Source organism: Condylostylus longicornis, unplaced genomic scaffold, assembly GCF_029603195.1.
Source record: "Condylostylus longicornis isolate FDR11 unplaced genomic scaffold, ASM2960319v2 ptg000004l, whole genome shotgun sequence".
NCBI lineage: Eukaryota > Metazoa > Arthropoda > Insecta > Diptera > Dolichopodidae > Condylostylus > Condylostylus longicornis.
The window spans coordinates 20,369,092-20,396,427 of record NW_026577973.1 but is presented as its reverse complement, the minus strand read 5'-3'; the positions used below and the strand labels follow the sequence as shown (position 1 = coordinate 20,396,427).

General features: G+C 29.9%; 4 protein-coding genes across 7 annotated transcripts in view; 1 reads left to right on the top strand and 3 right to left on the bottom strand.

Annotated features, from left to right (window-relative positions):
- LOC129611827 (ectopic P granules protein 5 homolog) overlaps nt 1-3,204 on the bottom strand; it is a 40,226-nt gene extending 37,022 nt beyond the window's left edge. For 2 of the 3 annotated variants that reach the window (XM_055525212.1, XM_055525220.1), the window contains exon 1: nt 2,944-3,201. The gene's annotated coding sequence lies outside the window, so the exon portion shown is untranslated. Of the gene's footprint in view, nt 1-2,943 lie in introns of all 3 variants that reach the window. The other variant, XM_055525229.1, reaches the window with a different exon arrangement.
- LOC129614074 (zinc finger BED domain-containing protein 5-like) lies at nt 782-6,431 on the bottom strand. Its single transcript, XM_055528465.1, has 6 exons — nt 6,241-6,431; nt 5,450-5,466; nt 4,683-5,384; nt 4,348-4,607; nt 3,503-3,960; nt 782-947 (listed from the first exon to the last, which is right to left on the bottom strand). Exons 1-6 carry the CDS (start codon nt 6,429-6,431, stop codon nt 782-784), a joined length of 1,794 nt encoding a protein of 597 aa, XP_055384440.1.
- A 9,636-nt stretch (nt 6,432-16,067) lies between these two features.
- On the top strand, nt 16,068-22,275 carry LOC129609291 (endoribonuclease dcr-1). Of its 2 annotated transcripts, XM_055521237.1 has the most exons (9): nt 16,073-16,178; nt 16,362-16,505; nt 16,598-16,761; nt 16,817-16,994; nt 17,285-17,589; nt 17,711-18,920; nt 18,973-19,144; nt 19,214-20,824; nt 20,883-22,275. In XM_055521237.1, exons 2-9 carry the CDS (start codon nt 16,479-16,481, stop codon nt 22,115-22,117), a joined length of 4,902 nt encoding a protein of 1,633 aa, XP_055377212.1. In that variant the 5' UTR covers nt 16,073-16,178; nt 16,362-16,478; the 3' UTR covers nt 22,118-22,275. The 2 variants fall into 2 exon arrangements, with proteins under 2 accessions (XP_055377203.1, XP_055377212.1); XM_055521228.1 differs by having other exon boundaries at nt 16,068-16,505.
- Nucleotides 22,276-24,938: 2,663 nt separating this feature from the next.
- On the bottom strand, nt 24,939-26,631 carry LOC129611510 (trafficking protein particle complex subunit 1). The gene is made up of 3 exons (XM_055524693.1): nt 26,312-26,631; nt 26,111-26,253; nt 24,939-26,049 (listed from the first exon to the last, which is right to left on the bottom strand). Exons 1-3 carry the CDS (start codon nt 26,408-26,410, stop codon nt 25,854-25,856), a joined length of 438 nt encoding a protein of 145 aa, XP_055380668.1. The 5' UTR covers nt 26,411-26,631; the 3' UTR covers nt 24,939-25,853.
- Nucleotides 26,632-27,336: the final 705 nt, after the last annotated feature.

Here is a 27,336-nt window from a genome sequence, read left to right as displayed (position 1 = left end):
AATTTAAGTAAACTTTCAGGCTATGTTAATTTTTTTAAGATTTCTATAAGTGCTACACTACAAGAAAAAAAAATAGAGCAAATTTTTTTTATCGAAAAATACTTCGAAAAAAAAATTTTAAGTTAATTTTTGTGTTGTTTTTTTTAAATCTAAGAAAAATATAAATCACACTAATGCATACTTCTTTTATAATCACATATATTTGTATATTTTCCATAGAAATAGTCCAGAAGATACTCCAGAAGAGTATAATAGTTAATTTAATATCATTCATAATTCACAAAACTTATTGCATATATTTTTGTAACACTCATTTACATTTCCCTAAACTGCCATATTAAACAAATCCAATTATTTCTTTTAACCTTATTTTATATCGTATATTCCACACTAAAAGCATATCAGCAATTTTTTTTATTCAGTGTTTATCATTTTTTGCTCTCAGATATGTTATGTCTAACGTCCGGTAATGTCTTTATATCTAACAAGTCCCAATAATCAATTTTGTTTAGTTCATTCGTTCTTGTTTGTTTCTTAAATTCCATTTAATGTCTTTATATCTAACAAGTCGCAATGCTAAGAGAGAAACTGGAAAGCACGACCTTATTTTATATGGTTTTTTTTTAAATCGAAGTGGCTATTTTTGGAGAAGAAATATCAAAATAAATTCACACTTATTATAAAGCATTTAAAATTTCGAAAATATATTTAAAAAAGCAATTAAATATATTAATATTTTCATTCATACTACATCAAGAAGTAAGGATCACATGAAGAAGGATTAGAGATCTCTTGTAGGAGGTCCTATACCATTTAATTCATTCGAAATTTTGTTCCAAAATTTATGGCTACAAGTTTTTGAACAAACATTTCTTGCAATATCTAAATTCTCCTCCATTATTTCAGTTATCCTATTTAGTTGAGATTTATTACTGACAATTCTGTTCCTAAAAATACAAAATTAAATTTGACTTATAGTTCTCAATTATGTTAATAATAGTGAAATTTTATTAACTAAAAAACTACTTGTACACTATCGTGTGCTATCATGTATTAAAAATTGCCCGATAAAACATATTGGGAAATCCCAAAAATTTTTCATAATACGGTAAACGCTGGTTTACATGCAAATAACAAAAAAAAACTCTTTTGAAATACGATAAATCGTCCGATACAAAGCCGATGAACAAATTTCATAACACTAGCACTACGATAACTATAAGAAATATCGTGTATCGTACAAAATATTTTTTTCATAATAAGGGCCAATGTTTAAAAACTTTTCTTGTATTTATATATTAAATATTATTACTTTCGTAGTAAAAAATAAATATAAAGTTTGGGTATATCGTTAAAAAAAAATGTTTGGTGCTATAGAAATTAAAATTAAATTAAAAAAAATTAAAACGACGAATCCATTTTGCAAAGTGAAAAACTATAGTGAAACAAATAATATGCTTTAAAATTCTTTTTTATCAATTTTTTCCGTACTTTTCCACATGTTGTAATAAAGGATTCAAATTTGAAAGAAATGGTCCTTTGCGTAAATGAAAAGTGAAAGATACAGCATTTTTAAAATTACCTTTATCAGGAGAAGCTTTCAGAAAGACATATCACATTTATTACAAGATCTTTATGATATTTCTGGATCTTGCAATATTGAAATTCCAACAGAAGAAGTTTTTTAGAATTCTAACTACATTTGAAAAAGGAATAACATCCAAAATACTTAAAATCTTAAAGGAACTTTTTTTAGAGGAATAAAAAAGCCAGAGTGGTTGGTGTAACGAAAAAAGAAATGGCTACAGAAAACAAAAATTTCAAGAAATTATTATAATATATTTTCACTAAAGACGAAATAGCCAAATGAAAAAATCCTTCGAAAAGGTTTATAGTGATTTTTTAAGCAACAGATGTGAATGAAAAAGTTAAAGTATTATTTTTTCGCTGTAAAATGCATTTTTGAATAAAAGAATCAAATCAAAATATAAAATATAATATTTTACAAGATTTTTCCAGTTCATGAACAGGTATACATATAATCTAATAAATAACAAAAACAAAAAAATGAAAATAGCAAAAGAGAATACTGGGTAGATTACTCAATTGATTATACATACTGTAAAACAAAAACAAAAAATGAAAAGCGAAAAGCGAAAGAGAATAAAAAAAGAGTAGTAATATTTTTTTTGTTTTTTTGCTTTACTACCATAAACAAAAATAAAAAGCAAAAGGAAGGGAAATATTTTAAATGAGTTAAGTAAGAGTAAAATAATTTTTTGTTGTTGTATTTAACATGGAATGGAATTAAAAAAAATAAAACTAAAAATTGTGAGAGATATAAGAATACGAATAACGTTACGTTACGTACTAAGGCAATTATTCTTCGTGTGCTTGCGAAATTTCAATTGAGTAAGTAGCCAAGCCAGGTCTGTATAAAGAAAAGAGGCATTGATTTTTTATTAATTCACATTCACTTTGGTTTTAAAGTTTAACGTGAAAGGTACTATTTCCTTTCCTTTTAATTTTGTTCGGCATCAGTTCCCCATCCGTCTTGCATATGCTATGACTATAAATAAGTCCCAAGGGCAAACTTTTGAAAAGGTTGGCCTCTATCTCCCCCAGCCGTGCTTTTCGCATGAGCAATTATACACAGCATGTTCAAAAGCCATAGACTCCAATTCTTTAAAAATTCAAGTCAAAGATACGGTTCGTCAGGGAAAAATTGACGACGGAAATATTTTAACAGATAACGTTGTTTATAAGGAAATTTTTCGTTTTTAATTGTTAACTAATTCTTAAATTGAATTTTAATCATATCTATGTAATTAACAGTGACACATATTACATCTTAAAATTTATTAAATTAAAAATATTTCCATTACTTTTATTTATCATTAGTATTCAAACCAATATGATATTTATGCATATAAGTTAATTTACCTGGGGCTTCTTTATTTTAAAAAAATAAAAAAATAAAAAGAACTCGCAACCTTAATATTTTTTATTAATTAAATCAAAAAATTAAAACGCACAAAATTAGATTTTCTTCTTTTTTATTCCGTCCGATCTGTTTTAAATCTTAATTACAATTGAATTATTATTTTTATAATTTTTGTGTTTGACTCTACCTGTGCAACGTGATATTTTGTTACTTTCAACGTGATATTGTGTTGCATGGGAATTCGTTCAAAAATTCGTTCCCAACAAAATTGCTGACTCGGCGGCATGTGTTAACAGGGATGGCAAATAGGGTTTGATCAAAGTGCCAAAATTTGGGGAAATTTATTGTCACACTTTTTCCCGTGCCAGCACAGTACCAAGTACAGGTATGGTTAGGTAAATACAATATTATGACAAGTTGTAATAATATTTATTTATACATATGATAGTTCAAGGTATAAAAATTAATAAATACAGATAGAAAAAATATTAATTTAATTTTTTATCAGAAACTTTTTGTTTCATATTACTTGCAAGAGTTTTTATGTCGGGCTGGTACATTGTTGACTGCAGAGTAATACATGCTGCCGAATCTTCCGCTGTTAATCTGTTTCTAGTCTTTGAATGTACATGATTCAAAACGGAAAAAAGACTTTCGCAAGAGTAAGTGGAAGAGAAAATCGTTAACAACGAGATTGCTAATTTTTTGACAGAATAAAAGGTATCTGGCATACTATTCCAAGCTTCTAAAATTTTACTTTCCATGAAACATTCTGATTCCACATTTTGGGATCGATGGCTTTCTAAATCTTCAACAAGCTTCCGCATATTCACAAATTTATTTACCCAAATTGGATTGGATTGCAGATCAATAATTTGCATTTCTAAATTATCTAATCGCATCCAATTAAGGAGGTTATTGTCACAATCTTGCATATCAAATAAATCTGGGTAATTAATAATTTTTAAAATATTTTCGATCCTTTTAAAATCGAGAAATCTTTGTGCAAACTGTTGCTTAATAGAAACAAGAATATTTGTAAATTCATAGGTGAAATTCCAATTAGTTTTTTCAAAAATGTGTATTTCATCAAAAAAAACTTTTAGTTTTCGGAAATATTCAAATTTTCCAGATTCGATATCTCTAATGAAAATATCTAGTTTAACTTCAAACCCCTTTATAAGTCCAAACATAACTTCAATCGTCTTCCCACGCCCTTGCAATTTTTTATTTAGAGAGTTTAAATGTAATGTTAAATCAGTGAAAAACATTAATTTTTTTAGCCATTCTATGTCATCAAGTTCTTTAAAATCGGCCCTATTGTTTTCACGCAAAAACAGACGTATTTCATCCAAGCAGCTCACAAATCTTTCTAACGATATGGCCCGGCTCAGCCAACGCACGTTATTGCACATTAAAAGAGTGTCATATCCACAATCGACATCATTTAAAAGTTTTTTAAATTGTCTTTTGTGCATATCACGTGCAACAATAAAGTTTATAATTTTATTAACTTTTTCTGAAACTTCTTTTAAATCGCTAGTACCTACTTTTGCACAAAGCATTTGCTGGTGAATGATGCAATGAAATCTTATAATCGGATGTCCGACATGTTCTTGAAATAAATTAACAAACCCTGTTGCCGGACCAGTCATATTAGGTGCTCCATCCGTTGTAATAGAAACAATTTTTTTTAAATTGAGATTAAGGCTTTTTAATTCATTAACAACAACTTCACAAATATCTGCACCTCTTGTTCTTTCCGGTATATTTGCTAATTTCAACAGCTCCTCGCGTATTTCATTCCCTTTTGAATAACGTGCAAAAATTGCTAATCGGGCAGACGAGTTTATGTCAGTTGTTTCATCCAAACAAATTGAGAAGAAATCGCAACTATTAATATCGGTTTGAAGTTGTTCGGAAATATTAATGCTCATTTTTAAAATTCTTTGTTTAATAGTATTTCTACTCATCTGTAATTCTTGTATTCTTTGGAGAATTTTTTCCTTATTATTGAAATCTTGGAACAAACTGGAAGCAGCTTTTAACATAAGTGTTTTTATAAACGTTCCGTCAGAAAATGGTTTCGAGTGTTTAGCAATCAAATAAGAAATTTCAAAACTCGCTTCTGTTATATTATTAGGAGTTTTCACAAATCTTGAAAACAAATTTGATTGTTTTTCAACATCTTTTAATCGTTGTGATATTAATTCTCTTCTTTCGGCAATATTTTTTTCAGAAATTTCTCTGTGATTAGTTTCAAAATGTCGTTTAATAGAAGATGTTCGACATACAATAACTTCGGAACACAGACCACAACGACTCTTATCTCCATGTTTAATAAAGCCGTAATCAATTGTCCAAGATGGTAAAAAACTGCGAACATCCTGTAGTTTTTGTTTTTTTATTGGTGACATGTTAATGGGGTAAATAATTAAATCTAAAATTACACGATAAAAATTATATATATTTAAATAATGTTTATTTGTTAAATTAGTTCATTACCGAAATCAAGTTTAGAGCTGTAAAAATATTTAGCATTAGAAATTGGTCGATGTTTTTCATTCACTTTCTATTAGAAGTATTTTCAATTAAAAATAACGGTAAAAAACTAAACACGACACGTGTTGTGTAAACTCAGAAAAACAATTATGACATTCACTCTTGCTAACTTCGCTCCAAATGAAATATGGATAATTTTTCATACCCTAAAAACCACAACTTTTTTGTTTTAAAAAGAAAACTTCAAAGTTTACTATGTTTTTTCTTTTTTGAAATTTTTGAATACTCAATGCATTTTCAAAGCGGTTTGAATTTTTTTTCGTTTTCAATTTTTTTTCAATACTTTACTTAGTGAAGTGAAAAAAAAAACAAAAATAAAAAGAATATAACATTTGAATACATATGTTTGGTTTTGAATATTTGTCATTTCGCTATTAGGAAATTATCATTTTTAGGAAATTTTTCATTCAATCAATTTTTCAACGAGTTTTTAGATTTTTTATTAGAAAAAAAATCTATATAAAAATTTGTCGAGGCACAACTATAACGTGCCATCAAATTTTTTTTCCGTGCCAAGTTTGGCACGCGTGCCCTTTAATTGCCATCCATGTGTTAAATTATTAATTTTTAGGCTGTTAACTTTCGTTTCAAAATATTTCTCAACAAAATTGCTGATTCGGCGGCATGTGTTAACTCTTTATTTTAGGTTGTTAACTCTTCCCCCCTTATGACCAAATGTCCTCATTTGGATGCAGAAGTCAGAGTGTTTTTGTTTTACGGTCGGCTTGGCTAACTCCGATGAAATTGTGCTATAGATTCTTTGTTTCTCGCTAAAACCCAAGTTTGATGGCGAAGCTTTATCTTCAGGTTTTTTGACGACCTGTTCTTTCACATCAGCCTTAGCTTCTGGAGTGTTATTGATTATTAGTTTGGCATGTTGCTTTGACTTGATGAGAACGCATATAACTAACGAGCCTGTTACCATTACTATTAGTGGTCCATAGTTTATGATGTTCCCCATTAGCTTTTCGGTTTTTAACAATTTGATTTCCTTGGTGTTATTTATGTTAATCTCCTTGAGTAGTTCGAGTGAAAATTGATGGTGTATTTCTTCCTTCACGGGTTGTGGCTGTAAGATAGCTGGCAAAATTTTGATTGATGATGTTTCTCTTGTTTCAAATTTTTGGTAGCCAATCTTGATAGTTGCATTGAAGTATCTAACAAGGTAAGTTCCATTTAGTACGCGTGGTTCTCCGTTTATCTCAATTATTCCCTGAAATTGGTTTAGGAGCAGTAAGTCATCAGCAATCTCTTCCACTGAGGGGATGTGGTGATTGTTGACCAGGATGCAGGTAGAGTTTTCTCCCTTCAGCAGCTTTTTTTCACAGGTAGAGTCATTTAAATTTACAATATTTTGTTTTTTACATATAAATATATTTCCTAAGTTCTTACAATTGTTTTTTAAACCATACAAATCTGATTTATCTGATAAAACATTTTGCGTATCTATTTTAACAATATTTTCTCCTGTTTTTACAGGTTTTAATAACAATTTACTATAAACATTTTTACTTGTGAGTGGTATTTCTAAAAGATAAAATAAACAAGAATTATTAGTTATGATTTTAATATTTGCAAGATCTAATGCTTCCTCAGGATTATTGTAAGGAAAGTTTTCTTTTTGGAGTACTTGTGTGAGAGTGTTTATTTCTGATTTTGAAAGTAAAAAGGGATTTACTGTATTTGTTTTAGCCCAATGAATGGCGTATTTAATGTTCACTACCTCCTCTTTGAGGATCCTTAGTTTGTATTGAATTTTTAGAGCCTGGTAGTCGTTAAGTTTGTTTTCTGTTTTTATGCTTTCTAGTACTTGGTTTGTCAGTAGTGTTATGTTGTTAATCCTGTCTTGAAATGTTTTATTTATAATAGTCTGTCTGTTGTTGTTTTCTAGGATATTATTCATCCTTCCTTTGATCATGACAAGATCATCATGGTCAGGTGAACCAGCTATCCACTTCCAAGTAGTACCCAAGAAATTTAGAGACCTTTTTGCTATTCGGGTCGGTTTGAATTCGTCCAACAGGTCGTGTATTTGCTCCACTTCCTGTCGAAAATAAGGATATAATTGATGGGTCTTTATATTTTCGACCGTCAGCACTGTTTCTATCTGAGTCAGTATTGTTTGTAAGTCGTTCAAGTTCGTTACATGTATTAGTCTGTATGTCCCCTCTTCTATTTTTGCTTGTCCGACCTCAATTGCGATCATGTAGGATCCGGTATAGTCCAAAATTTGTACCTCTGCTAAGCTTTCGGGTATAAGTAATCTAAAATGTGCAAGAATTGTAAAATGTAAAAGAAATGTTATAAGGATAAGCAAGGTTACTATCAAAAGTTGAAAAATTCAGAAGAAATATTATGGGTAATAGAGTAATCAAGTGGCAAAATATCGGTATTGTTTAGGATTTTATATTTGATTTATGGACTACCCTACCAGACTTTGTAAGGATTGTCGTATTGTTATTTTTCGCGACTATTTCTTTCTTATATCTGAAGGTGAGTTTAGACCCTAAACGTTTATTATGTTTCACATAAACCACTTCACCTATTTGATATTGCTTTACCGGCCTTCTTTTCTTGTTGTGTGCTTTTAAGTCCTTTAGTTGTTGTTCTTTCAATTTTTCGATGTTAGAGAGCCGAGTTTTTTCGTATTCCTCGGGTGTGATGTTAGGGATTCTGCCTAGAAAGAGTTCTATGGGACACTTATTGGTAACTGTATGGATCGTGAAATTATATTTGTTTACTGCCATTTGTAGTAGTTCCTCAAAGTCTTTTGTTCCTTCCTCAGCTTTTGAGCAGCGCATGATTTCCGATAACGTAGAATGAAATCTTTCTATTTGCCCGTTTGTTTCACTTTTATACGGGGGAACCGTAAAGACTTTGATCCTCATTTCGTCTTCCATCATTGCTTTAATGGAGGCCGAATTGAAAGCCTTTTCATTGTCCATCACTACCCATTCTGGAATTCCATAATAGAACAATATATCTCTCAACGCAAGTCTAATGTCTTCGATTGACCTACTCTTTATTACCCTTGCCTGTGCAAATTTGGTCAATTTATCTATTGCTGTAATTGCCAACTTAGACTCTGTTGAAAAAATATCGATGTGTAGAGTGTGTCCAGGGAAACTCGGAATTGGTGTAGCTTGAATCTCTGGTCTGTTCGGATGTCTGTCGTATTTATTTTCTCTGCATATAGTGCAGATTTTTACTAAGTCCGTGATTTTTTTCCTCATCTGTGGAAAGTAATATTCGCGCGTGATTTGAGCCGCATTCTCTTTAGCGTTTCTATGAGCTCGTCTATGTGTCGTGATTATAATTTCCTTCTGTTCAGTTTCGTCTGGGACATCTTTAACGATTGTACTCGTGAATCTAATTTTATAGTTTTCGAAATGTTCTTGGTATAATTTTTGAATGCAACACATATAGCTTTCATCTGCTTTGATTGCGTTTAGGATATTTGGATTTAGATATTTTTTTAGAATAGTTTTTAAATCGTTCTCCGTAAAACTTTTTTGAGTTATGGTGTGTCTCGTATAATTTGGAAAGGGCTTTTCCAGTCCACAATCTTCTTTGAAGTCGGTTACTAGTATTATTTGATTGCGAAATGCATTTATAGGTGCAGTGACGCATTGGATGTGGTTGCGCGAGGAGCTTTTAGTGCTTAATTGGGTTATGGATAAGGTATTAACTTGTGAATCAGGTGTTAGTCTAGATAATGTGCCAGCCACCACATTTGTGTGGCCCGGCTTATACTTCAATTCGTAATTGTATTCCTCAATAATCGCTTTCCAGCGCTTCAATTTACTATTAGAGTTCTTGTTACTGAGCGCATATGTAAGCGGCTGGTGATCAGTATAGATTACGACTCGCTTCGCTCCGTACAAGTAATTTCTCAGATTAGTGAGGGACCAAACGATTGCCAGCAACTCCTTTTCATTTGTTGCATAGGATTCTTCAGCTACTGTCAGTGTCCTAGATAAGAAGGTGATCGGTCTCTTGTTTTGCGATAGTACTGCTCCGATGGCATAGTTGGATGCGTCCGTTGTCAATTCGAAGTCTTTGTCGAAATCTGGGTAATTTAACATTACCTCAGAAATCAAGGCATTTTTTAATTGCATGAACGCTTGCATTGCTTCCTCATTTAAACTTATCAATGTTTTGTTTGATTGGGACTTGGACACACGTCCCCCTTCCCCCCTTAAAAGCAGTGTAAGTGGTTTTGCTATGTTTGCGTAGTCACGGATAAACCTTCTATAATACCCGGACATTCCTAAAAACGATCTAAGTTGTTTCAAATTTTTGGGTGGAGGCATGTCGCAAATTGCCTGGACCTTTTTCGCGTTTGGTCGAATTCCGTCAGCTGAGATCAAAAATCCAAGAAATTCCACCTCGCGTTTGAGGAACTCGCTTTTGTCCAATTGGACTTTCATGTTAGCGTCCTCCAATGTCTTAAAAATGTCTCTTAAGTTTTCGAAGTGTTCCTCCTCGTTTTTTCCCAGTATCACAATATCGTCTATGTAAACATAACACTTTGTACCGATGTGTTGTCTTAGTATATCGTCGAGTGTTCTTTGAAATTGCGAAGGTGCGTTTTTCAGTCCAAAGGGAAGTCTTGTAAATTCATATTTTCCGTTGTTAATGGAAAACGCCGTTTTTTCTATATCACTCTCCCTAAGTGGTATCTGGTGGAAACCACTCTTCAAATCTATCACTGAAAATACTTTGTTTTTTCCCAGATTTGCTAGTACATCATTAATTTCGGGGATTGGGTATTTGTCTGGTATTGTGATTTTGTTAATTTTCCGATAGTCTATGACCATCCGGTATTTCCTTTCCCCTGAGGCATCCCCTTTTTTGGGAACCACCCATACGGGGGAATTATAAGGCGACCTAGATGGCCTTACAATACCATCGTCCAATAACCTTTGAACTTGTTCCTCAATTTCCTTTTTCAATGCCATTGGGTATGGATATGTCTTAGAGTACACGGGGTCATCGGATGTAGTGCGTATTTCGGCCTGTACTCGAGTAGTGTACGTGAGCCTCTCGTCAGGGTCAGCAAATAATTTTTGATGCTCATTTATAAGGCAATTTAGTTTCTTTTTCTGAAGTTCATTCAGATGAGAAGTCCTTAATTGGATTCTATTTACAGATTCAGAAACCTGTTGTTTAAACGGAATTTTAACATTATTTATGAGTTCCAGGTAGTTTTTATCCGTGTGAATTGTAACGTTCAGTTCTCTCATAGTGTCGTTCCCTAATATACCGTCGAAAAGTGTTAAGTTGGGTAGGATATAAAACTTTATTTTTGGAATTTCAGGAGTAAGGACATTAATAAAGGCGTGGTGCGTAACAATGACGTTACCACCAACCGAGTTTGCTAGGAAGTTTTCGTCATTTGGTATAGGATTTTGTATTAGTCGAGGATGTATAAAATTTTTGTTTGAGCCTGTGTCTATAAGTATTTTCAACAATTCCCCGTTTCCCGTTTGGTGTTCGATATACGGCAACGAGGAACAGTTCAGTCTAGAAAAGGATTACTGTTGTTTTTATTGCATTCGCACTTTTGACATGAAGCCTCTGTATTCCTCGATTGTTGGTTTGCCTTATTTCTTCCATCTTCATATCTAGTATAGTTGATTCTCTGTGTCATGTTATTATGGTAATTTTTGTATGGATTTGGTCTCCTGTTGTAGTTACTATTGTAATTCCCACTGAAATTTCTATTTTGATCGAATCGTGACTGTCGAGAATGGTGAGAATTTGCCGGTTCGACTTTTGTTGTTGGGTTTGTTTGTTCTTGAGGAAGATTGTTTTGGGCGTTATAAGTGTTTCGTGCATTGTGTTTTGTGTATGGGTTATTTGCATGAGGACGAGCGTTGTGTATGTTATTGTAGTTTTTGTTCTGTCCCCAAGAGCCTTGAGTGGGGTCGAATCGTGGTCTCGGTCTTGGGAAGCGTGAGCTCGATGAGTCGTACTGCATTGGCATACGTGTGTGAGGGAAGTGGGAGGTAGATGCAGTTGGTGCACCACCAGAGTGTTTGGGTGATCTAATTTTCATATGGTCGACTTTCAAAGCTAAATGCAAGGCATGTGGTAAATCCCTTGGCTCCTTTATGCTTAGGTGTCTCGGAAGATCACCGTTTAGTCCTCTTATAAAGGTATTTAGGGCCTTCCTCCGGTACATGTTAGTTAGCGCTTTATGTGCTTCCTGGGGCATTTCTTCTGGGGATAGCTTTTCGAAAATAAGGGAAAGGTGTTGGTAAATTTTTTTGTAAAACTCCTCGACAGTAAGATTTCCCTGTTTTGTTTCCGTCATTTCATGTTCCAAGGACTCGATGTCTCGCTTATCTGCATAGTGCAGATCGAGGCATTTTACTATCTTAGCCCAGTTCAGTGGCGTGTTGTACGATTCCAAGGCCACATCTGCGCTACCTACTATTTTGCTTCGTATGGTATGTAATATACCGAAATATTTCCCTGTCCCTTTTAAATGATAATAAGCTCTCAGAATTCTATCAACTCCCTTTTTCCAGGAGCCATACTCCCCAGGTTTTCCAGAGAATTCCCTGAGTGTTTTTACAATGTCGGGTACTTTGTCCATACTTTCTATATCCCCGCAAACAAAGTCTAGTTCCTCGTCAGAATCGTCATATCTGTCGTTCATGTCGTTACTAGTTTCTTCAAAGTATCTCTTTGCTTCATGTTGTACCATTTCTTTTATGGTACCCCTAATTAATTCACTGTTTTCTTGTAACGGTCTAGGTGTAGGTATGGGACTGACCACAGGTTCGGTTATATCGGGTATTTCAGGTGTAGATCTACCTTGAGGATAACCCTCGAAATTCACGTGAGTCATTGTTTCTTCTATTTCAAAATTTGAAAGAAATTAAAAAAATTGGAAAGGTAAGTGAAAGTTAATATAGGGGGTATGAACTACTTTTCAGTGCAATGTTAATTATTTTTTAATCTGAAGGATATTTACTAAATATTACATAAACTGTCTCACACCTTCGTTATGTTTGGAATTGAAAAAATTTCTGAATGGTATAAAACTTCCTTGAAACTTTCGTTACAAATGATCTATTAACAATTTATTATGATTTAGACGTCTTGTTTATTCTACCTTTCGTTATTCTATATTTATATAATTATTAAATTCAAACAATTGGTTCGTCGTAAAAACACAATTTTCTTGTTTATTTGTCTTCTAAAATCTATAAATTATTTATTTTATTGATTATTGTTATATTATTTTTTTTATACGTGTACAATTTTATATTAGAATTTTAGTTGTATGAAAAAGTATCCAGAATTTGACTTAAATATTTTTATTAATGAATGAAAAAATTTTATTTCTAATGAGAATGATTTATGTTTTATTTTTTGTTTTAGCAGAAAATCTATTATTTTATTTTCCTTTCTTTTGTATGCTTGTTTTCTTCTTATTTCAACAGTATTTTTTGTTAAAAATTTATGGTACGATAATTTGCTAGGATTTACTTACATACTTATTTTAGCCTTTCCTGAAAAAGGTATTTTAAATTTTTCTAAGTTCTAAATTAAAGTATTTAATTTATTCTTTAATTATTTTCGTTAAATGCAATTTTATTACAATTTATTAAACAAAATTTTGATTTGTATGGTTATTGTTTTTATTACTTTCTTATAATAAATGTGTTATTAAATATTAGTAGGTTAGTTAAAAATAAAATTAGTAAGTTATTTAGAGAAAAAGAAAAATGTAAAATCTTATTAATTCGATGAGGGATCCCTTGAAATTTCCAATATACTTGTTTCGATATAATATCTCATAAAAGCTTCTTTTTCCTTTAATTTTTTAGGAAATTGTTGACGAAGTCTTCTATGAATAAAAAATACTTGTCAATAAATTAATTTGTTCTGATACGAAACTTCTCTTTTCTTTTATTATAAGAAAATTGTTGACGAAGATTTCGAACAGAAATGATAATAACGAATTTATAAATCGTTTATGTTTTACTTCTTATTATTTTTTATATTATCTTAAGATTTTATAAAATTAATAATTTTTAGAATTTTATGTTTCTTGCAAGACCACTTTTAGTAATAATATTTCTTTTATTTTATTTCAAAAAAAAATTTTCTGTTTGATTTTAAAGTTTCTTTTTTCTGATAAAAATATATGTTTTTCTTTTCAGGTAAGTGAAATATTCCTGTTTAATTAACTATAACTTGACTTACATGACGATGATGTTAGTGAGCCCCATCTGAAGGATGTCCTGCAGTCTTTTATTGCAACGAGCAAGCGGCTGCTGTTAGCACTTGTTGGATTTTACTGTAATACCGTTCACCCAGACTCAGGTGAACATTAAGCCTTGTGTCTTTTGCGGTATCAGTTAATCTCTGTACTACAGCTCCTGTTTGTCCTCTGTTTGAAGACTACTAAGGGGCCTCTTTTCTTGCTCGATATGTTGCAATAAATTCAGTAATAAATTTACTTACTTGCTGCGCGGTATACGGAGGGGGGTTCTTCTAGTGCTGTTCCTTTTATTTCCTATGAATTTTATTTGTTCTATTGTTTCCAATTGATTTTTTATGATAACTAAAATTTTTTTTCAAAAGTTTGTTCTATAGTTTTATTTGTTCTATAGTTTCCAATTAATATTTTATGATAACTAAAATTTTTCAAAAGTTTGTTTTATTTTATGTCACTTCAAATGTTTTTAATTTCAGTTTGTTTTTTATAATAATATAAAATTTTTCAAAAGTTTATATTTTTTTTTCTATTTTATGGCACTTCAAATGTTTTTGTATTTTAGTATTTTTCTTTTCAATCTTATTTAGTTTATTTCACTATTCACCCCGGCACTCCTATACCTTGGGACGGTCCCTGCTCGGGCGCCAGTTAATTTACCTGGGGCTTCTTTATTTTAAAAAAATAAAAAAATAAAAAGAACTCGCAACCTTAATATTTTTTATTAATTAAATCAAAAAATTAAAACGCACAAAATTAGATTTTCTTCTTTTTTATTCCGTCCGATCTGTTTTAAATCTTAATTACAATTGAATTATTATTTTTATAATTTTTGTGTTTGACTCTACCTGTGCAACGTGATATTTTGTTACTTTCAACGTGATATTGTGTTGCATGGGAATTCGTTCAAAAATTCGTTCCCAACAAAATTGCTGACTCGGCGGCATGTGTTAAATTATTAATTTTTAGGCTGTTAACTTTCGTTTCAAAATATTTCTCAACAAAATTGCTGATTCGGCGGCATGTGTTAACTCTTTATTTTAGGTTGTTAACTTATACAAGTATATACCTGCATATGTATGCCATAATATGTACAAATTTTTCTAAACTTATTTTAAAATTGATTGCCACAATCCTGTTTTTACAACAGATAATGCTGCTTATAAGCAAACCACAGGGGCCCCTAGTATAAAATATAATATACAAAAAAAATTCTTATTATTTCTTCGTTTATTACACGTACAGTAGACATATTTTAAACAGATAACGTCAACATCAGATTTTTTCAACGAACATATTTTGCCAAAACGAATTAGAAATATAGAAAGAAGCATCTTTGTTTCTATCTCGCTTACACTCACTGAAAAATCGTATCTTAAAAAAAACATAGTAAAGCCAAAAACTTTAGGTAAGCCTCTTTCTTTGTTCCGAAAATTGTCAAACTGAAATCAACATTAAATACCAAAGGTTTTTTTTTTAGAAAATTATGTGCCGCTATATAAAAAGTAAACAAAGAAAATTTTGTTTATAAAATTAGTGCATTAGATTGTAAATAAAAAATTATAAAATATTTAATAATAGGTGTTAAAAAAAACAATACTATTTGATAAAAGCTTATAAAAAAAATATAACAAGTGAAAAAAATGTGTTGAAAAGGAAAAATGTGTATAGTTCTAAATAGTTACTCTCATTTGTAAAAACAAATAGTTTTATTACAACATATGCATACATGTGAATATACGTATTATTCATTTCAATAATTAAAAGAAATATTTATTCAACAGTGATTTGATTAATTCTAAATTTGTAATTTTACTAAGTTTTTAATTTTTGGAAAGGAACCACCTGTTTTAGTTTTGTTTTAAATTAAAAATAATTCGAATATTTTAATTTGGTCTTTTTTTTATATATAATTACAGTTTTCCTAGAAGTGATGAAATGAAATGAAAGTGGATTGGAATTATTAACAAAGAAGTTTGCATTTCAAATATTTTACCGAAATTTATAATTTTATTATTCATAGAATAAATTTATTCAAAGAAAAAAACAAATAATGAGTTTTGTTCATATTTTATTTCTTTTTTACAGATATTTAAAATGAAAAATACTTTATAGTATTTTGTAAAATATTTTAAAATATTTTTCATTTTAAAGCTCTTGTTACGACTTTGACAATGCTCGAAGCAACGAAAGAGACAACTAGGAAATATTTGTCTTCATTGTTTTTTCAAGATGCTCCTTCCTTTAGTATTCTAATTCGTTGTTTTGAAATCTTTATACCATGCTCAAAATGACAATAACGTCAAACTACATCGAACATTTAAACCATTAATATCTAACAAATCATATCGCAAATCGCAATCACACATTTTACATGAAGTAATAGCGACTCCTCTGAATTTTCCAATTTGAAAATTCTATGTGCAATTGCAATGAGTAATGTTCTGAATTCACAAATAAATGCATTTTTATTTTTTTCTGGTTTAAACTGTTTTGTGCAAAAATACATATATTGTTATTTAAATTTATTTGTTAATTTCAATTCTTGAATAAATGTAAATTTTAATAACAGGATTTACATAGAAAATTTATTTGCATGCATACCTTTTATAATAAAAGCACGGAAATAAATAAAAAAAGGGAATTCACAAATCTACATGCATACACATACGTATTTTTTTTTTCAATTGAATCTGACGTGGTTTTAAATTATAGAACAATCTTTCCTGATGCAATATGATGGAAATGAAAGAACAAGAAGAAGTAATAATAATGTGTTTCATAATTGATTTACAGAAATACTTATGTATGATTAATTTTAAAATAACTAATCTAATAACATTTTTCTATATCAGCTTGATATTGTGGATGAAAAAATTTCTTTCAAGTCAAGAATTTATCAAGACCAACTATTACAGCATGCCTTGAAAGAAAATGTTATTATTTATCTTCCAACCGGGTCTGGAAAGACATTCATTGCGCTGATGGCCCTAAAAGAAATGTCGAAAGATTTGGAAGGGTAAGAATAAAATTTAGAAAACCTTTTTCATAATTTATAAATTTATTTCTTTCAGAACTTTGGAGAATGGTGGAAAAAGATCTATATTTATGGCTAATACGGTTGCCTTAGCAAGGCAACAATTTCTTGTAGTTAAAAATTTTACAAGTTTGAAAGTACGCCTTTACACTGGTGATATGAATGTCGATAACTGGAAGCGAGAAAAATGGGAAATTGAACTTGATTCAACGCAGGCACGTAATTATTTCTGTTTAGATCTGTATGCATTTCATTAAATATTTACATGTATCATTCATTTTAAGATTAATCTCTTTGATTTGAACCCTATTGTTCAAAATTTAATTTATGTTTGATTTCTACGCCGTTTTCAGTGTTTGGTATAAAAACAAATTTCAATGCCTTAAGAAAATTATATACTACATTTTTATTACAGATTTATTCAGTGTTATTAACAATGAAATTTTTGAAACTTTTATGTATATTCAAATTAACTTCCTATGTATATTTGTAACGTATTACTTAGGTTATTGTAGCTACAACGCAGATAATATTAAATATTGTGCGTCATAAATATTTATCAATTAATCAAATAAATCTGATGATATTCGATGAGTGTCATCATGCCACCAAAGGTCATCCCATGTTACAGTTAATGGGGCAATTCGCAGATGCCTGTCAAAAAAGCTTACCCAGAGTTATTGGTTTAACTGGAATTCTTATCAAATCAACAACGGACAATATTATTGAAGAATTAAAAAACCTTGAAGCTGTATTTCGTGCTAAAATAGCTACAGTATCATCTTTTAACCATCTTCAAAATGTTTTACTGTAAGTAAACTGGTTATTTATTTTGAAAATTTGAATTTCGTAGATTTGAATTTTGTCTTTCTATTAAATTATAAGTGATTAAACTATTTTATTAGCTCAAATAGAAAATTTACCTACTCAGGTACTCCACAAAACCAAAGGAAGTACTTATAAGCTTTGATGACATAGATTCTAAACATCGTATTACAAACTCCATTCAACAATTAGTTTCAGAATGCATTTCTAAATTTCAAGATTTCAAAATAGATGAGACTCATTTTGTTTTGACTAAAAATATGGAAACAACCCGCTATATTAATCCCATAAAGAAGATGAAAAATTTGTTAGAAGATTATGTATATCAGCTAAATGACCTTGGTTTGTATGGAGGTTATATTGCCATGCTATCTGTTCTAGTAGAAGTTGAGTTGAAAAAACGAAGGGCGGAAACAATCGCTTCCAGAAATATGTATAGAATTATAATTTCGTATGTAGAGCGAATATTGCATTTGCTCAGAAATACTATATTTGATGCAGACGATGAAACTGAAACAGAATTAGATGTTATATATGATACTTCATCACGCAAAGTAGTTTCGCTACTGACATATTTAAAAAAAGAATTCGTAGGGAAAACCACGTCTGATATTAAATGCTTGGTTTTTGTTCAGAGACGTCATACAGCTAAAAACTTACATCACATAATAAAAAATTTCGTAAAATATAACGACAATATTCCTGTCATAGCAAATTTTATGGTAGGAGTTCACGAATTATTACCAGAATCAATAGAATGTATCTTAGAAAGAAAAACAAATCGAGAAATTCTTAATAACTTTAACAAAAACGAATGCAATCTCATAGTTGCATCAAGCGTTTTAGAAGAGGGCATTGATATACAATCATGTAATTATGTGATAGTTTACGATGAATTAAAATCATTTGCATCATATTTACAAACAAAAGGGCGGGCACGCATGCAGGATTCTACATATATTATGATGGTGGGAAATAGTAAAAAAAATGGATTAATATTAAAAGTAAAGAAGTATCAAGAAATTGATCTGAAATTGAAAAATTATCTAATCAACAAAACCATAGATCGCAGCCTCCCGCTTCAAGAAGAAATAGATAAACAATTCGAGACATTAATTGAACCATTTTATAGCAAAATTGGAGCAAAACTTGACGCTGATGTTGCTATACCTCTTTGCAGCAGGTATTGTGATTCATTACCAAATGATGCGTACACTATTGCATCCCCAAAATATTCTAAAATTAATACAGGAAACGAAAAGAAAAGAGTAAAATTATTATTGCCCCTGCAATCAACAATTAAAGAAGATATAATTGTAAGATAACTATATTCAAATGAAATTATTAATAAAAATAAAATATTTTAAGAGTGATGAAATGCCTACTATCAAATGGGCCAAGAGATCTGCGGCATTTAAAGCTTGTATAATGTTATATCAGAAGGGCGAGTTAAACGACCATCTTTTGCCAGTAAGTAGAAAGCAATGTCTCGATTATCACCAATCAATTTATTTCAAAGAGTGGCAAAAATATCCTGACGGTACCTTTTATTTTATTTATAAAATGTTCTTATTTTCATTTAATTTTGTTATTCAAAATATTTTTCTAGATGACAAATATTTAGCTGGACATAGAAAAAATCGAAGAATTCATAATTTAAACTTCCCTAAACAACTATGCTCCAATGAACCTGTTTTGGGTAGCGTCTGTTATTTTTATACAATCAACATTTTGCCAGAATTCGAAAGAAGTGATGAAAATTATCACGTGTTCGATTCTTTGAGTAACAAAGCAAATTTTGCCATCCTTTTAGTAAATAAGCTGCCCAAAATCGCTCCGATGCCGTTGTTTATGTCGCAGGGGCGTGTAACTGTACAAATTTCAAGTCGTCCTTACGAAACCGTAATTTATAACAGAGAACAGTACATAAAATTAAAAAATTTTAATACTATGTTATTTAGAAAATTAATTAAAGATACATGGTCAAGTAATTATGCACAAGATTTTCGAAATGCAGAAAATTCGTACATTATCGTACCCACAATTAACGGTGAGAAAATAGATTGGGAACTTGTAGAAAGTATTCAAAATATCAATGATGTTAGCAAAATCGACATAATTCAACGTAAGAAAATGAATATTAGAGCAGAAGATTATTTGCATAACCTTGTAGCAACGTGGTACACATCAGATGATTCTGTAAGATTTATTGTCACAAAAATACGTAGAGATTTAACCCCTCTGAGTCCTTTTCCGGACGGCGCACATGAATCATTTGTTACATACTTGCAAGATAAATGGGGTCAAAAAGTAATTCAAACAAATTCATTTATGCTGGAAGTTGAACCATTCACATCTCGTATTAATTTTTTAACGTACAATGAAGAAAAAAAGAAATCAAAGCGTTTTAATTCTATATTATTAGTACCTGAACTAGTGCACAATTTTAATTTTCCTGGTCATTTTTATTTAAAAGCAAGGTTTCTACCATCAATTTTATTTCGTTTACATTATATATTAATAGCCGAGGAGATAAGAATTTCTCTAAACAGTTTTTTAAATATTGACTCTAAAAATTATGATCCAAGACCTTTAATAGTAGATAAAACATTGCTTCGAGTAAAAAAATGCGAAAAACCTAAAGAATTCTCAAATTTTTTTGATGAAAAATTTGAAGACAAAAAAGTTAAACGAATTGAGCAAAATAGAAATCAAATATATAATTGGCGTGAACACGAAGAACCCTGCGACCTTGCAAGAAATATTCAGAATTTGTACAAAGTCGATGTTGATTATTTTCACTATTTTATTTCATTACAAAAATTTGCTGAATTGACTATAACTGATGATAATGAACAATTTTCTGTTATAAATAATTTGAAGCTTAATAAAAAGGATCTTCCAACTACATCGAAAAATGCTATATGCGATGTTAATATGAGCGAAAAAACTTTTATAAGCATTTTAAATGTTGATGATAATTGTTTAAAAAGCCCAGAACAGTGGGAAATACTTTGTGCAATTACGGCGGCAGGAGCAAATGATGTTTTTGACGGTGAAAAATTGGAAGTATTAGGAGATTCATTTTTGAAATTTAGTATTTCTTTATGGTTACTTCACAAACATCCTTCTTGGAATGAAGGTTTTCTAACGGAAGTTAAAGGTCAATTCACTAGCAATAGGAATTTACTCTATCACGCTATTAAAATGAATTTACCTGGTAATTTATTTTCTTTTCTATTAAGCGTGTCTTAAATCCAATTTTCTATGTATTTCAGGGGCTCTATATACTAAAGCATTTAAGCCTAATAGTGAATGGAAGCCACCATCCATTAATATACCCAAAAATGCTGAAGAACTAGTTTGTCGCGATGATATATCACCTTCTGTTTTTACTGAGTTGGAATTAAATATGGAAGAAATTTTTACTGGAAAGTGTAGCGAACAAACTTTGATTGATTTTCAATCAAAATTTTCAAATTATGAAAACTATCCAAATAATGAAAGTGATATGTCATTTTTATTAAACAAAACATGGATATCCGATAAAATTTGCTCTGATGCCGTTGAAGCTATATTAGGAGTGTGCATAAAAATTTATGGCGTGAAAAAAAGCTTTCTTATGCTGGAATATTTCGGAATTATTCCGACAACTCCAGATTTAATTAATCTCCTTAATATAGACCTTGGAAATCCCAGATTGCGCACTGATATTACCGATAGAGAGGTGGATTCATTTCTCCTGAACTTTCAGCAGTTGGAAGCTAATTTGGGATATAAGTTTCGTGATCGCGCATACTTATTACAGGCTCTCACGCATCCATCATATCCTACAAATAGATTAACAGGTTGTTATCAACAGTTAGAATTTATAGGTGATGCAATTTTAGATTTTCTAATAACATGTTATATATTTGAAAGATGTGGCGATATGGATCCTGGAAAATTAACTGATTTACGGTCAGCTTTAGTTAATAATGTAACTTTAGCTTGTTTAACTGTTAGGCATAAGTTTCATTTATTTTTGCTATCACAAAATGCTGCATTGACACAGAGTATAATAACATTTACAGAATTCCAGGCTCAAAATAATTTTAAAGTTACAGACCAAGTAAGAATCTTAATGTTAGAAAATGAAGTAAATTCTAAGATGGCTGACTACATAAATGTTCCTAAAACATTGGGTGATATTTTTGAAGCTCTTATTGGTGCAGTGTTTTTGGATTCTGGAAATGATCTTAACACCACTTGGAATGTGATATTCAATCTGATGTCGGTAGAAATATATGAATTTATAGCTAATGTTCCAATTCAAATAGTCAGGCAATTGTATGAATATCATGGATCTGATCCAATATTTGACAGTCCTATTGTGGATGATGATGTAATTATGGTGAAGTGTTCCTTTACCTGCCGAAATGAACGCATCGAAGTGCATGGTTTCGGCAAAAATAAAAAGGAAGCAAAAGTGTCTGCGGCAAAATCTGCATTAAAACATTTGCAAAATTCTTAAAATATTGTTTTTATCTTATGAATTAGATTAAAATATTTGTGTATTGTTTCTTTTTTTTCTTTAATTCAGATGATTTTGCAATAATATAAAACTATGTACAAGAAATTAATTAAGATTTCTAAAATATAGTTTTTTAAGACTTTTTTTAAAAATCTCTATATTTTGACTTTATTTTATACCGAATTTGATAAGATTATAATCATTTTAAAATTTCTGCAAATATATATGAAGGTGCATTATATATGTATTTAGTAATCATAAGAAATAGGCAGTAAAAATCGCGGAACATATAACCACTCGGAATATATAAATTTAAATTTTTTTTTAATTAAAAATGAATATAGGTAATTATATTATGAAAAAAATTTTCCTTATACCTAAAGAGTTTTAACTCTGTTGGGTATAAGGAATATATAATAAACTATCGTTTCAATTTTCCAAAGAACTAGATATAATAAAAACTTTGTCCTTAATATTATTATGATTCAAAATTTCTGTTTCAAATTTCATTCCTGTCTTATAATATTAGGCTTCTTCATAAACACATTATATCGAGATACACACAAACAAAAATTGCGCTTTATTTGTGTTCATAAACAAAAGTTGCTAATTTTTAGCAATGCAGCTAAATTAATATGAGTAGTTCATTCTACATAATGTGTATGTACATAGTTATAAAAAAATATTTTGCAATGCTGCAAAAATATAACGTGATGAATATTGCATATTCATCACATTATATTTTTGCAGCATTGCGCTTAGGATACTCTCTATTCTTTTAAGGTACTGTTTTGATTTATTTTACTAAAATAATGCATTGTCAAAAACATCTGAATTCCAAATTATAAAAATTTACGGAAAAGGGGTAATTAGGTAATCCCATCATTAGAAGGAAAATGAGAGATACACTGTACCACCAGTCCGAGTTATATGTGCATCCGCTGAAAAATTCGTATTTCTGTAACATTTCTTTCTTATCGTTAGCATTTTTTAAATTGTGTGATAAGTGAAGTGTTTTGTGAAAGCAAAAATAAAGCAAAACACTTATAACTTTAATAAACTAAAGTAATTGAAAGGAATTGAAATATTTGGAATATACACATGAAGACCTGCACTAAAAGCTGTACAAATACAAAAATTTTCTTTAGATATAAAATGCATATAAGTAAAGTTTTTTTTTCTGAATATTACTTAAATTATTTGAAGTTGAAATTGTAAACTTTTAACAGACTGGTTTTCAAGTGACGTAGTTTTATGGAAAAACTTTATTCAAAATAAGTCTGGGACAAGAAAGTGTTTAAAAACTTTTAAAAACTTTATAAAGTTTTTGCATGCAAACTGTCTGGGATAATACTTTTTGAACAAAAACGAGAGAAAATGATGACATTCCATTTTCTTGATGTTTAAAGTTTTTACAAGTTTTGTAAAGTGACATTTAGTGTTTTAAAAACTTTTCAAATCTTACAGCTGTCGAAATATATGTTTTTCTTGGTTATGTTTGAAGGTTTTATTTTTCATCAACAATAATTTTTTTTCAAAACATTTCAAACCAAAAAGGGTTCACAAATGGTTTTTCTAAGTTTCACACTTTTATAATTCAAAATCAAAACTTTCGGTTTTTGATATAACCAAAAAATATTTGTTTATGTTTGATAAATACTTATAAATTTCACGTTTATAACATATTTATAAAGTTTTTAAAAGTTTTTTCAAGTTTTCTGTCTAGTTTATTTTTGTTTAAAGTGAGAATTTTTTTAATTGTTTATCTTTTAAAGTTTTTACAAGTTTTATCGCAGACAGACCGAATATCAATACGTTAAATTAGCAAACAGGAAGTCATGGCTATACATAGCAGAAATAAATTACTTGCCCGGCTTACACTCTAGCTATTATGGAAAGAGATGTAGAACATTATAGGATTTTAGAATAGATTTGAAAAATTTTTGAAACTCTACTGCCAGTCAATGGGCGTGTACCAAAATATTAACTTTTTGACGTCAAGTATACGTTTTACTTTTTAGTAACCAAAATTGTTACAAAAATTCAAAATCTACTTTTACAAATGTCAATATTTAAAAAAAAATTTCGAATGTTACCATTACTTAATTATTTTTTTTTTTCTTGGAAAAAAAATACATATGTTTTTTGCATACATGCATACACATTTTCATTTCGAGCTTTCTATGAAAAAAAATAACTTTTATATTAAAATATTTCACATTTCATTTTAATACCTATAAAATAATTTTTATATGAAAATGAAATGTGAAGTTATCGAAGAAACATCAAAAATTCAAATTTCAACTTGAAATTTAATTTCGATTAAATAACCCCAAATATAATTTCGTTTAAATATATTTTCGAGTTTTTTCTGCATTTTTATTGAACAGCCAAGTCAGGCTTTTGTGTTGTGTGTCAGGCTTGGAATTTTCTCACATTTGTAGAATGACACTGATGAAAAAGTTATGTTATATGTATGTATGTACAAATTTCAAAAAGTATTTTAAATAATTCATATACACATTTAATTATGGTTCGAAAATTAGCCGTTGTGAGTTGATCCTTATAATAAGGATGATAGACGTGCAATAAAAATATTAAAGAAACTTGTGTTAAGTTTTTAAGTTTCCTGACGAACTAGAAGAAAAATAGCATCATATTTCTCTTTAATTTGATTAAATGCATGTATTTCTATTATTTTTGGTATAAAATTTTCTAATATGTACTTACACCTAAACTCACATACATACATACATATGTAAATTTCTAAAGAATTATATGAACTTTTAATTATATTTGAAAAATGATTTACATATATGAATTGTGAAGCTTATGGAAAACCAAATATACATAATACTTATTTGTGATTATACAAGTATAAATGCGTTAAGTGGAAAACATAATTAGTAAAACTTTGGAAATTAAATCTCTAGACTTTTCACGCATACTTACAAATCTACGGAAAACAAGAATTTTTTTTTTTGATTTGTAATAATCGAGTAATATTAAATTTTTTGTTATGCTCTGCTTCCAATTTTTAATACTTTTGCTTTAGTTATAAAAAAACTTAAAAAATCCTTTCGCAGATTTTGTAGTTTGGATATTTGAGCATACTTTATAAGTCCTAAGTCAGAAGTGGGTTATCAATATTCTGCTTATTAATATCAAAAAGTGTCATAGTTTCTGAAATTCGTACAAAACTCGGCGCAATGTGTACTAAACAAAATCCCACATGTTTTATTATCTTTTCTTGTAGTGCAGCATGTACTGCAATCAAAAAAAAAATTAAAGTCTGGAAGGTTTTTTTGAACTCAATTTTTTAATGTTATTATACAAAATTATTGAAATATTACAACTAATAAAATAGAAAAAATTGCATTTTAACTTTTCGTAACTAAAAATTAAAAAAAAAGTTAATCCTGTGATAGATTTATAGTGTTAAAAGAATTTGCAAAGCATTTTGCACTAGCAAAAGTTAAATTTTCAATCCAGTTTTTTTTTTCAATTCTTGTATGAACAAGAATAAAACATTAACAATTCAAATATTAAGATATCAATAATTCGAATAAAACATTTATAGTTGTTTCATGTATACGTTGACACATACATATATGTATTTGTATGTATGTAATTTTAGAACAAATAGCTATGTATATCAAAAGAAAAACATATTTCTTAGGTGTTATAGAAATTCATGATTAAAGTCTTATAGTCTTAAACTAAAACGCTGTTTTACTTAAATATTCTTAATACTGTAAACACTAGATTGTCTTATAAATTCATCTAATTTGCTCTTAAATAAATCTGATGTTACAGGAGCTCCTGGCACCCATAGAGGATCTCTTACTACATACTCAACCCATATTTTCGAATATAATTGCTGCAAAACTTCTTTTACATTTGTTGAGACAACGTCTGTATTTATGACAAACCTAAATTATTAATTTTTTTTAATTATGGTAAAGATATTAATAATGTATACGTAAAACATACTTCAAACCTGAAGGTGTTTCAAAATAGTGCAATGCATATTTACTCGTTTTGTAATTAAGAAATCCATCCTTAGGATCCGTTGGCGAAATTTTGTTTACAAAAGATTTAAGTGAAAATAGCATACCATACATCAATTTTGCTTCCTACAATGTCGACGTATTTATTAAAAAATATAATATAATAGTTTATGAAGTTGCATACCTCCTCTAATGTTATACCAGATTTTTTTAAACGATTCCATTCACCATAATACAGTAATGTGCCATATTTATCAAAAATATACAAATTGTAAACAGTCATTTTTAATTTTTATACAGATTAGGGATTGGTTGCTTCTAATATTCTAATGTAAATATATATTATCTATGATCTTTTGTTACTTTACAATCGTAAACAAAAGTGCGTTATTTTTGACAAGGTTTATTAACTCTTCGCTTTTAGTTGAGCGGATTTTTTTTAATTACATTATATTAATAACTTCAATTACAACTATTAATAATAGTGACGTTTTAAAATTCTCAACGTTACATGTCAATTAGTATGCGTTTACACGTCAATCATAGATTAACAATCATGATTGAGATTAATGCAAACGTTATTCTTGCTAGACATATCGCCATCTGTACGTCCATGGCAGTTACCGCAAGGTCGTACAGGCTGGTGTGCAGGCCAACTTGGCGAAACTTCACGGGTCCCATGGCTACTCTGGAGGCATTTATTGAACTACTGCCGTTACACCTCTCACCTACAATGTGCGTGAAGCTCGACTAACAACTTACCGATTTCTTACTGGTGATGATAACGTAATGAGAAAATAGACACACGGCGCTCATAGAGCTTTCGTCGCGAGTGACTCTGTTCTCGAAATAGCCTTCTCGGAGATCTGTCTCCGCTGTATAATTTCGATCCGGGTTACGAAGTAGGGTTTCCTAATCGACGCATGTGGGAACAAGGTCGTCCAGTTTTTGGGACTATATCTGAAGTTTAGTAAACGAATTGGTCCAAAACGTAAAAAGAGGTTGCCTCGGGTGTGTACGGATTTGGGCCGAATGCACGCGTAAGCGCGAGCCTGGATACGCGTTACTAACGGATGCAGGTTGACAGAGATTGATTGCAATGTAAACCTAAATACGCAATGTGTCATCAATTTTCATCAATGTCAATCATGATTTTCAAAAAAAGCTGCACTAAAAATAAAACGCATATCAATTTCATACAAAATGCAT